Source organism: Schistocerca nitens, chromosome 7 (genome assembly GCF_023898315.1).
Source record: "Schistocerca nitens isolate TAMUIC-IGC-003100 chromosome 7, iqSchNite1.1, whole genome shotgun sequence".
NCBI lineage: Eukaryota > Metazoa > Arthropoda > Insecta > Orthoptera > Acrididae > Schistocerca > Schistocerca nitens.
This window is the reverse complement of record NC_064620.1, coordinates 19,803,180-19,816,035: the sequence shown is the minus strand read 5'-3', so window position 1 is coordinate 19,816,035 and position 12,856 is coordinate 19,803,180. Positions and strand designations below refer to the sequence as shown.

The 12,856-nt window shown below is 38.3% G+C and overlaps 1 protein-coding gene across 1 annotated transcript in view; it reads left to right on the top strand.

Moving 5' to 3' along the window:
* Positions 1-494: 494 nt before the first annotated feature.
* The window catches only part of LOC126195455 (leucine-rich repeat-containing protein 9-like), a 42,031-nt gene continuing 29,669 nt past the window's right edge, over positions 495-12,856 (top strand). The window contains exon 1 of the mRNA XM_049934082.1: positions 495-611. Within this exon, the coding sequence (XP_049790039.1) occupies positions 593-611 (19 nt within the window). The 5' untranslated portion in view covers positions 495-592. The remainder of the gene's footprint in view (positions 612-12,856) is intronic.

The window sequence follows — 12,856 nt, the reverse complement described above, 5'->3', positions numbered from 1 at the left end:
CTTCATGTTAATTACCTGCTTGATTATTTATTTTCATTCACTAAACTATGTAGTTCATTCATCTTGTAAGTGAGCTGTTAAGAAACTTTTTGTTGTTATTGACATTTTCATAAATATGTATTGTATCCATATTGGATTATTACATAGTAGTTAATGACATTTATACAAGTTCATTTATTATTATTATTATTATTATCATTATTGTGTTAACACTGGTGGCACCAATTGCATGTAAATATGCTCAAAGGTGAAATAAAACATTTGTGTTAAAATTTAAGTCAACATATACAAGCAAGCAAGCACATATCTACATGTAGTGCTGTAAACATCAGTTTCTTGTGTAATGATTAATTTAGTCTTAATGTAATATAGCAATTTGTTATTCTGTTTGGCTTATGTGGAAGCACTGTTCTTTCCATGATACTAATTTTCAAAACAGGTCACTGAGATGGGTTTGACAGAAGACAGCGATATCTCTGAAGTGTATCCTCATTTAAAAACACTGTACCTTGACAACAATGGTATTTTCTCAATTACTCCTCTGGAGCTTGGACGGCTAAGGAAACTTACACGCCTGTATTTACAATGTAACATGATTGACAGCTTACAAGGTGAGAAAACAAACTCAGATGGCCACCTCATAAGATTGTCTTTCTGAGTTATTAATTGTGGATTATTACAGAGCTCTGGTTAGTAATACACAGTTTAAAAATTCCTCATTTAATCAGTTATGTGAATGGTTTTGTTTGTACATGCACTGAAAACTTATGATATTTTGTCAAACAATCAGTATGTGTCTTCATGTGCTTCTGACAGCCTGTTCCAGGCTTTCATTCTCCTGTAGCACCACAGCTTCAACTTTCATGCTACAACTCTGACGTGGGATGCACAATGCTGATGATAAAATGGAAGAATTAGTTCTTTTATAGTCTTAACAAATCAAGTCGCATCAAGAAATTCTTATCATTTTCAATTTACAATGTAATAGAAGTATATTAACTGGCAAGCAGGTTCTACTGCTGACTATGTCATAGATAAACATGGATGATATCGTTATATTTGTTTGTGGAACTCTCTCTCTCTTTTCTTTTCTTTTTTTCCCCTTACAAACAGTACTGTGTATCATAATAAAATACCATATTAATCATTTTTAGGTTTCCCAAAACCTTGAGAGATCACTAGGTTTGTTGCACCAGATATGAGTTAGCAGCCAACAGTAATTATTTAATAGAAGCAGATTGTGTCTACAAGTGAAAGAGCAGCTATAGGCATTATCAATTAAAGTCCCCTGTTGTGTTGTTCTGTCTGTGTGTGAATTCTAGTCTCAGGAACTGCTGTAGGGATGTTGATATGGTTTTTCACTAAAAGACAGATTGATTCACAAGGAAGGTTTGTGTGTTGCACTAGGTCACTCAGGCATGGATAGTGCTATCTCTGTGAAACCAGAGCAGGTCACTAGTAAATAGTAAAGAAATAAATACCATATCTGGCTGATTAATCATGAAACTAAACAGTTCCTCATTGCATTTCTTTCAATGAATTATGAACAAGTCTATCACATTTTTCTGTTCATTTGTCAACTTTAAATTTTTAAAACTCCAAACTGCTGCGCCTGCGAATAAATCTCCTTTGTGAACCATGCGAACAACAAGTGTCTTGACTTTGCTTCCATTCCAGTTGTGCTGGAGTCTTCTCAAGTAATTTCAAATTTGCTACAAAGGAAAACACCACACTTATTTTAACAAATTGTATTCCAACTTTCAGTATTAAACAGTTAGTAACAGGAAATGTTGTCTCTCCACTTAGTCTGACATCAGAAAACACATCTTCATTATGCAAATGAATCATATGACATCACTTAATACTTCCGGGCTGAGATGCCATGGTCCATACATAAGACTCTCTGACATTTCGCCTTCGACTGCGGAAGTCATCCTCCGAGGACAATTGGCAAACTGCGACGAGAGCATAAGTGAGCGCCATATATATAAGGCATTCAGAGGGTACCGCTGTCAATCATGTGACATCGGCTGTGCTATGATCTCTGATATTGCCAACTTTCTCAATTGAAATTAATCGATTGTCATGCTGTTACTGTAATGTTGACATCCACATCTCATCCAGCTTAATGCCTTCATCTTTTCTATTCATATTATTGCAGTCTTTGGCAATCTCAATGGCCTCTCTGTACTTTCACGCATAATAATGCAACGTCTTTGCTATGACGGTCATCTCACTAAACTTTATTTCACGATCACCTCCCTCAAACACATGTTCCGCTACAACCGATTTATCAATATATCCGAGGTGGCAGTTCCTTTTATGTTCACCCAGACGGGTGTTGACACTTCTTTTTGTTGTGCCTATATAGACTATATAGACCTTTCCACAACTGCATGGAATTTTATAGACACCTGGTGTAGCTAGAGGATGTCGTTTATCTTTTGCGGATCTCAAACATGCTTTTATTTTTGTGGTGGGTCTGAAAACAGTTTCCACATCGTACTTGCTTAAAATTTTTCCAATGCGATCAGTGACCTTTCTGATGAATGGTAAGAACACCTTACCCTTCAGTTGGTGTTGATCTTCATCCGTCCTGGTTGTCAGTCTACGGCGTAGTGCATGATCTATCTCTCTGTTGGGATACCCATTCTTCTTGAAGGTCGCTCTAAGGTGTTCAATCTCATCATCTTAGTGAGCTGGTTCACATATTTTGTGTACCCTGTCTGTTAATGTTTTAATCACCCCTATTTTATGTCTTGGGTGGTGGTTAGAATCTTTCTGCAGATAACGATCAGTGTGTGTGTCTTTTCTGAAAACCTTACGACCCAATGATCCGTCCTCTCATTTGATTACAGTCACATCTAAGAACTTCAGGTGACCAATGATTTCCTTTTCCATAGTGAATTGAATTCTTGGATTAATACTATTCAGATGTAACAGAAAGGAATCCAGTTCCTCTTCTCCTTGGGTCCATATTAGATTAGATTAGATTAATACTAGTTCCATGGATCATGAACACGATATTTTGTAATGATGTGGAACGAGTCAAATTTTCCAATACATGACATAATTAAGTTAATTTAACAACATAATTAAGTGAATATAACAACTTTTTTATTTTTTGTTTTTTATAATATTTTTTTAATTGTTTATTTTTTTTTTTTATAAGTTTTTTGTTTGGTTTTTTTCTTTTTTCTTAATTTATATCTAAAAATTCCTCTATGGAGTAGAAGGAGTTGTCATTCAGAAATTCTTTTAATTTCTTCTTAAATAATTGTTGGTTATCTGTCAGACTTTTGATACTATTTGGTAAGTGACCAAAGACTTTAGTGACAGTATAATTCACCCCTTTCTGTGCCAAAAGTTAGATTTAATCTTGAGTAGTGAAGATCATCCTTTCTCCTAGTATTGTAGTTATGCACACTGCTATTACTTTTGAATTGGGTTTGGTTGTTAATAACAAATTTCATAAGAGAGTATATATACTGAGAAGCTACTGTGACTATCCCTAGATCCTTAAATAAATGTCTGCAGGATGATCTTAGGTGGACTCCAGCTATTATTCTGACTACACACTTTTGTGCAATAAATACTTTATTCCTCAGTGATGAATTACCCCAAAATATGATGCCATATGCAAGCAATGAGTGAAAATAGGCGTAGTAAGCTAATTTACTAAGATGTTTATCACCAAAATTTGCAATGACCCTTATTGCATAAGTAGCTGAACTCAAGCGTTTCAGCAGATCATCAATGTGTTTCTTCCAATTTAATCTCTCATCAATGGACACACCTAAAAATTTTGAATATTCTACCTTAGCTATATGCTTCTGATTAAGGTCTATATTTATTAATGGTGTCATACCATTTACTGTACGGAACTGTATGTACTGTGTCTTATCAAAATTCAGTGAAAGTCCGTTTAAAAGGAACCACTTAGTAATTTTCTGAAAGACATTATTGACAATTTCATCAGTTAATTCTTGTTTGTCAGGTGTGATTACTATACTTGTATCATCAGCAAAGAGAACTAACTTTGCCTCTTCATGAATATACACTCCTGGAAATTTAAATAAGAACACCGTGAATTCATTGTCCCAGGAAGGGGAAACTTTATTGACACATTCCTGGGGTCAGATACATCACATGATCACACTGACAGAACCACAGGCACATAGACACAGGCAACAGAGCATGCACAATGTCGGCACTAGTACAGTGTATATCCACCTTTCGCAGCAATGCAGGCTGCTATTCTCCCATGGAGACGATCGTAGAGATGCTGGATGTAGTCCTGTGGAACGGCTTGCCATGCCATTTCCACCTGGCGCCTCAGTTGGACCAGCGTTCGTGCTGGATGTGCAGACCGCGTGAGACGACGCTTCATCCAGTCCCAAACATGCTCAATGGGGGACAGATCCGGAGATTTTGCTGGCCAGGGTAGTTGACTTACACCTTCTAGAGCACGTTGGGTGGCACGGGATACATGCGGACGTGCATTGTCCTGTTGGAACAGCAAGTTCCCTTGCCGGTCTAGGAATGGTAGAACAATGGGTTCGATGACGGTTTGGATGTACCGTGCACTATTCAGTGTCCCCTCGACGATCACCAGTGGTGTACGGCCAGTGTAGGAGATCGCTCCCCACACCATGATGCCGGGTGTTGGCCCTGTGTGCCTCGGTCATATGCAGTCCTGATTGTGGCGCTCACCTGCACGGCGCCAAACACGCATACGACCATCATTGGCACCAAGGCAGAAGCGACTCTCATCGCTGAAGACGACACATCTCCATTCGTCCCTCCATTCACGCCTGTCGCGACACCACTGGAGGCGGGCTGCACGATGTTGGGACGTGAGCGGAAGACGGCCTAACGGTGTGCGGGACCGTAGCCCAGCTTCATGGAGACAGTTGCGAATGGTCCTCGCCGATACCCCAGGAGCAACAGTGTCCCTAATTTGCTGGGAAGTGGCGGTGCGGTCCCCTACGGCACTGAGTAGGATCCTACGGTCTTGGCGTGCATCCGTGCGTCGCTGCGGTCCGGTCCCAGGTCGACAGGCACGTGCACCTTCCGCCGACCACTGGTGACAACATCGATGTACTGTGGAGACCTCACGCCCCACGTGTTGAGCAATTCGGCGGTACATCCACCCGGCCTCCCGCATGCCCACTATATGCCCTCGCTCAAAGTCCGTCAACTGCACATACGGTTCACGTCCACGCTGTCGCGGCATGCTACCAGTGTTAAAGACTGCGATGGAGCTCCATATGCCACGGCAAACTGGCTGACACTGACGGCGGCGGTGCACAAATGCTGCGCAGCTAGCGCCATTAGACGGCCAACACCGCGGTTCCTGGTGTGTCCGCTGTGCCGTGCGTGTGATCATTGCTTGTACAGCCCTCTCGCAGTGTCCGGAGCAAGTATGGTGGGTCTGACACACCGGTGTCAATGTGTTCTTTTTTCCATTTCCAGGAGTGTAGAATGGCAAGTCATTACTATATATTGAGAACAACAAAGGACCCAAGACCGACCCTTGTGGAACCCCATTCTTGATAGTTCCCCAGTTTGAGGAATGTGCTGATCTTTGCATATTATGAGAACTGCTTATTTCAACTTTCTGCCCTCTTCCAGTTAGGTACGAATTAAACCATTTGTGCACTGTCCCACTCATGCCACAATACTTGAGCTTGTCTAGCAGAGTTTCATGATTTACACAATCAAAAGCCTTTGAGAGATCACAAAAAATCCCAATGGGTGGTGTTCGGTTATTCAGATCATTCAAAATTTGATTGGTGAAAGCATATAAGGGATTTTCTGTTGAAAAACCTTTCTGGAAACCAAACTGACATTTTGTTAGTACTTCATTTTTACAGATATGTGAAGCTACTCTTTAATACATTACTTTCTCAAAAATTTTGGATAAAGCTGTTAGAAGAGAAATTGGAGGTAATTGTTGACATCAGATATATCCCGTTTTTTATGTAAAGGTATAACAATAGCATATTTCATTCTATCAGGGAAAATGCCCTGTTCCAGAGAGCTATTACACAGGTGGCTGAGAATCTTACTTATCTGTTGAGAACAAGCTTTTAGTATTTTGCTGGAAATGCCATCAATTCCATGTGAGTTTTTGCTTTTAAGCAAGTTTATTATTTTCCTAATTTCAGAGGGAGAAGTGGGTGAGATTTCAATTGTATCAAATTGCATAGGTATGGCCTCTTCCATTAACTGCCTAGCATCTTCTAAACACCTGGATCCTACTATATCCACAACATTTAGAAAATGATTATTAAAAATATTTTCAACTTCTGACTTTTTGTTCGTAAAGTTTTCATTCAATTTGATGGTAATACTCTCTTCCTGTGCTCTTGGTTGACCTGTTTCTCTTTTAATAATATTCCAAATTGTTTTAATTTTATTATCAGAGTTGCTGATTTCAGACATGATACACATACTTCTGGATTTTTTAATAACCTTTCTTAATATAGCACAGTAGTTTTTATAATGTTTGATAGTTTCTGGGTCACTACTCTTTCTTGCTGTCAGATACATTTCCCTTTTCCGGTTACAAGATATTTTATACCCTTAGTGAGCCATGGTTTGTTACATTTATTTATTTATTTATTCATCCGTGGAACAATAAATATTGTATGGATGTCGTCAGTTTACAACACATGAGCACACATGTACATTTACAGTGAAACAGGTTTCTCATATTTTGTGTAGTTTTTATAACTAGTCACACACACATTTATAATTACATAATATTTTGGTGATAATGTCATATGTTGCTAATAATCTACATCTATGTTAAATATTCTTTTACAGTATAACAACTTTTACTTACTAAAAAGGTTTTAAGCTTTTGTCTGAAAGTGAGGGGCTCATTTATTTCTTTAATTTCTTGTGGTAATTTGTTATACAGTTTTATCCCATTATAAAATATACTTTTTTGCGTCTTTGCCTTGTTCTTTCTGTCTAGATGGAGGTGGTGACAAGCTCTTGTTTCATGGTCATGTATTAGGCTGTTTGTGTTGTACATGTTGAGATTTTTCTTAATGAACATTATGTTCTGAAAGATATACTCACATGAAACAGTTAGAATGCCTAGCTTTCTAAATAATTCTAGAGAGTGGGCCCTGTTGTTGCTGTTTGTTATTATCCTTATGGCTCTTTTTTGTACTTTGAACACAGTTTGTATCTTACTGGAACTTGTTCCCCAAAACATGATCCCATAGCTGAGGACTGAGTGTAGATATCCGTAATATGTTATTTTAAGGCAGTTATTATTGCATACCGGTGCAAGGATTCTAAGAGCATAGCATGCTGTGGATAATTTCTTTACCAAAATGTTGACATGGTTTGTCCATTTCAGTTGGCTGTCTACATTCATCCCTAAGAATTTGGTACTTGTTACACATTCTAATTCATTATTATTAACTTTTATTCTAGTTAGTGGCATTGTGTTTTTTGTTCAATTGGAAGTTAATATAGTTAGTTTTCTTTACATTTATGGTTACTTTATTTTTTAATGACCAGTTGTGGACGTCATTGATGGTTTGTTACAACAAGATGGCACCAATAGGAAAGTGTAGTGACGCTTCTCTCTCGCTAAAAAGGCAAAAAATGAACAGTTCTTCATGTAGAGAATGTAAAAAGCGTGTGATGAATGGTATCCTAATGATACATACTGCTTGCGGTTGCACAAGTATGATTTTATCCATTCACCTGGTTGCCCCTGAATGCCATAGTTGCTTAATTTTTGTATCAGCATTTCATGGTCAATGGTGTCAAATGCCTTTGAAAGATCCAGAAACATTGCAGAGACAACCTTTTTCTCCTCTAAGGACTGTAAAATGTATTCTGTTAGACTGACAATTGCTGATTCTGTAGATTTACCCTTTCTGAAACCATGTTGTGAGGGTATGAGAATGTCATGTTTGTCCAAATAGTTAACTAATCTGGTATACATAAGCATTTCTAGGATTTTTGAGAAACCTGATATCAGTGAAACTGGTCTGTAGTTGTTGGGATCATCCTTACATCCTTTCTTGCACACTGGCACTACCTTCGTTGTCTTCAGTTTTTCTGGAAAAATTGCATCTCTGAAAGAACAGTTTGCTATGTTCAGCAGTGGTGTTATTATTTAGGCATTGAGGAGGAAGAAAAGAAAATATTGTATGCTGATGACATGACAATACTAAATAGTAACCAAAATATGGAACAGCTTGAGAGAAGAGCATACATATCTGCAAATGTCACAGCTCAATGGCTGTTGGAAAATGAACTGGTTATAAATCTAAAAAGGAGGAATTTATAATTGACAGCTGTGATTGGTGATCCAATGTGCTAGAATTGTGCAGTTTAATTTCTTTCCTAAACTGAAGATTTGTTTCAATACTGACCTCTCGTAGAACTTGACATCTTTGTGTCTTACCTATCCTAAAAAAGATGCTACTCCAACACCTGTAACCACTGGTATTTTACCATTCATGGCAGTGCCTCCCCCCCTCTTAAATTTCCTGCTATTACCCCAGCCAGTTTCCCCTTCCCTTTCCTGCTGAGATGTAGGTCGTGCCTGGTATAGTCCCACCTACTGACAGAATCAGCAGGAACCACACCAATATGAGCCCCCGCACCTGACCCAAGCACCCGTTCCTACTCCAAATTAACTCTGCCAACAGAAGAGTTCAAATGAGGCCAGTCATGGTGTCTCAGGACAGATACAAATTCAACATTAGTGTGTCTCGATGCCGACACAATCTTTACCAGGTCACACTCTATACTGTACCCAGGATCTCTGTCGATACTGTTCCCTGGCCCTCCCACAATAACCACGGTGTCTTCCTTGGTAAATCCTTTACAGAGTGAACCTAAATCCTCTGTCACGTGATCCAGACTAGCACTTGGTTTGAAAAAATTTGTGACCTGGTATTCTGGTCCTAATTCCTCCTGCAGAAGTTGGCCTACACCTCTGGCATGAGAACTGCCTAACAACAAAACTTTCTTCCTTTTTGATGACTTTCCTACATTCTTTTTCAATTTCCTATTGAAAGTTTGTTGTGTCCTGTCTACACCTACCTCTGCTGGCTGGTCTTTTTCTAGCTGTTTGCAGCACCTGTTGTTCAAAGTTCTCCATGGACAAGATAGCCCACAGCTGGACTAAGAGGACTTCCCAAAGCCACCCTGTCAATCTGTTCATAAAAAACATTATTATATTGAAAATAAGTTGTTGTAAGGCAATGTCTGAATAATGCCAAAATATCACTAGGAAAAATGTCCGCTATACATGTGATTGCTTCATTCACTGGAATCATAGTAAACAACGACACCACATCAAAACTGACCAGAATATCATTAGGGCCCACACTAACTCCCTTAATAATATTGATGAAGTGATATGAATTTTTTTAACATGACTGTCCGTTCCACTAACATGAGGTTTCAGCAGCGAGGCAATTTATTTCAATTGAGAAAGTTGGCAATATCAGAGATCATAGCACAGCCGATGTCACATGACTGACAGTGGTGCCCTCTGAATGGCTTATGTATATGGCACTCCCTCATGCTCTCGTCGCAGTTCGCTGATTTTCCTCGGAGGATGTCTTCCGCAGTCAAAGGCGAAATGTCAGGGGAGAGTCTTATGTATGGACCACGGCATCTCAGCCCGGAAGTGTTAAGTGATGACAACACCTGCTGTGAAAGCCTTTATTCTAGGATCAAATCATATGACAGTTCTGTGGACTTCTTTTGTTTACTGTGATGCTGTTAGCATTATGATGCCGAGCTCCTTACCTAATGCCTTGCCTTGCTACACCAAGCTGGGATGCCAAATCGCAGAATAAATGTAAATACTTGCAGTATTTGCAGTCCTGCTTTGAAAACGTTTGATGTCCATCTGTATCACTTCTAGACTAAAGATGTATAGCTTAACAGGGACTATTAGACAAGCTTAAGTAAAAATGTCTCTTTGGTTTCATTTTTGACAATACTTGATTACAACAGTCAAGATTAGATATGTTTTGTACAATATATTTGTTAAAAGTGCTTAACAATGTTTTATTCTGACAGTGTATTAATTCTGTAAACATTAGCACTTCCAGTTTACAGTAATGTATTGACCTATTTCAGTGATCTGACAAATGATGAGGATAGTAAGTATGATACTTCTGTGGCATAAATATAATAACTCTTTCACAAATAAGACAGGAAAATGAATTAAATGAGAAGGGAAGCACTGCCTTGAGGTGGCGAGGAGGGGAGGGGGGGGGGGGGGGGAATTCTGAAGCTTAAGATCTATAAATGTGAGAGACAAATAATTGGAAGTGATAGTCCTAGTGAGTCAGCTTCCAGACAAATGCAATTGCTTTCAAATGTAATTGAGACTTCAAATGGAATCACTGTAATTTTTGAAAATTTGTACTAGCTATCCCTCTGGCCATGATAATTAATGAAAGTGCAGTACCCAATGCTACATCACAACCTGAGAGGAGAATATACAAACCTTGCTATATGACTCAAATCAGAGTTAATATTCTGACACTAACTAGCAAGATAGAGAAATAGATAGACTGGATGAAAATCGAAGAAAATCACCATACTTGGACACAGAGAGATCAATTGGAAGAGACAAGGAACAAAAGAATTTAGAAGGTGTGATGAAGCAAGCTGGGATAATTTTAATTCCCCTCTTGTTTTGCCATCTGCCTCCTTAAATTCATTTTGTTACTTTAACTATTTACCATTAGTATATGTGAATATAATCTGCATTTTCATAAATGTGATAGGTTGGCCCTCAGTTTTAAAGAATATAACACCAGATCTAATTCTGTGCTTACTTTTATGTATGTAATTGATTTTCTAAATTATTTTGACTGTGCCTGGCGAAATCAGTAATGGTTTCTTTCCTTAAATTCTATTGTTGACACATAAACAAATATGAATCCTGTACTAATTGTAAACATTTGGAAGATGGAATGCTAGTAATCTTAAAGTATCTGTTTGGCTTTAGTTGGAAACATGTTAACAGAACCAGCCATTCATTAATTTCAAAGTAATTAACAGTTTTGTCAAAAGTATTGTTTGTGTAATGATATATGTTACTTTCACAATTTAACCAAATAATTCGGCATAACTCTTGTAGTGGTAGAAACTGTTAAAAAGGTCAATTTTTTTATGTATTCAGTTAATTTAATGAGTTAAGTTTTAATTATAATTTCTGTAAATTAAACTTTGAACAATGTGTAGTTTCAGTACCTATCATTGTGATTATATATAGGGGCCCAGTTTTTGAGCATGAGACAGTCAGTCCACGGCTGAGTTTCAGATGAGTAACCTGTGCTGGTTAGAAAAACATCAAGAATGCTTCATATTAACTGTGGAATAAGTGTTAAACAATTTGACTGTTTGTAAAAACAGTGACAGTGTTTGCTCCATATTTACCTGATTATTCTTCAAGAACTGTGAACTTTGTGGTTGGGTTTTTACTACTCGTGGATCTTCAATAGTAAACTATTGTAGCAGTACGTGGAGGTTTGCCTGCAAACTATTAATGAGGCTTATGGAAAGTTAAACAATAGTGCACTGGCCATATAAATGTGTATATGGGGGACTGTGAACAGTGACATTAAAGTACGGTGAACTGCAAATGTGCATCTGTTGGATACATCAGTTACAGTAGTCAGTGTCCAAATTACAAACCCCATTTTTCAGCCAGTGTAGCAATGCAGTACATCAATAATGAGGACAACAAATGCTAGGAATCTTAAAGTATCTATTTGGCTTTAGTCGGAAACATATTAGCAAAATCAGCCATTCATTAGTTCCAAAGTAATTAACAAAAAAATGGTTCAAATGGCTCTGAGTACTATGGGACTTAACTTCTAAGGTCATCAGTCCCCTAGAACTTAGAACTACTTAAACCTAACTAACCTAAGGACATCACACACATCCATGCCCGAGGCAGGATTCGAACCTGGGACCGTAGCGGTCACGCGGTTCCAGACTGTAGCGCCTTTAACCGCTTGGCCACACCGGCCGGCAAAGTAATTAACAGTTTTGTCAAAAGTATTGTTTGCGTAACGATATATGTTACTTTCACAATTTAACCAAATAATTCGGCATAACTCTTGTACTAGTAGAAACTGTTAAAAAGGTGGAATTTTTTATGTATTCAGTTAATTTAATGAGTTAAGTTTTAATTGTAATTTCTGTAAATTAAACTTCGAACAATGTGTAGTTTCAGTACCTATTATTGTGATGATATATAAGGGCCCAATTTTTGATCACAAGACAGTCAGTCCACGGCCAAGTTTCAGATGTGTGACCTCTGCTGGTTAGAACAACAACAACAATGCTTCAAATTAACTGTGTAATAAGTATGAAGCAATTTAGCTGTGTGCAAAAACAGTGACAGTGTCTGCTCCATACATATCTGATTATTCTTCAAGAACTGCGAACTTTGTGGTTAGGTTTTTACTGCTCATACATGTTCAATAGTAAACTATTGTAGCTGTATGTGGAGGTTTGCCGGCAAACTATTAATGAGGGCCGGCCGGTGTGGCCGTGCGGTTCTAGGCGCTTCAGTCTGATACCGCGTGGCCTCTCCGGTCGCAGGTTCGAATCCTGCCTCGGGCATGGATGTGTGTGATGTCCTTAGGTTAGTTAGGTTTAAGTAGTTCTAAGTTCTAGGGGACTGATGACCACAGATGTTAAGTCCCATAGTGCTCAGAGCCATTTGAACCATTATTAATGAGGCTTGTGGAAAATTAAACAATAGTGCACTGGCCATATAAATGTGTATATAGGGGGTTGTGAACAGTGACATTAAAGTACTGTGAACTGCAAATGTGCG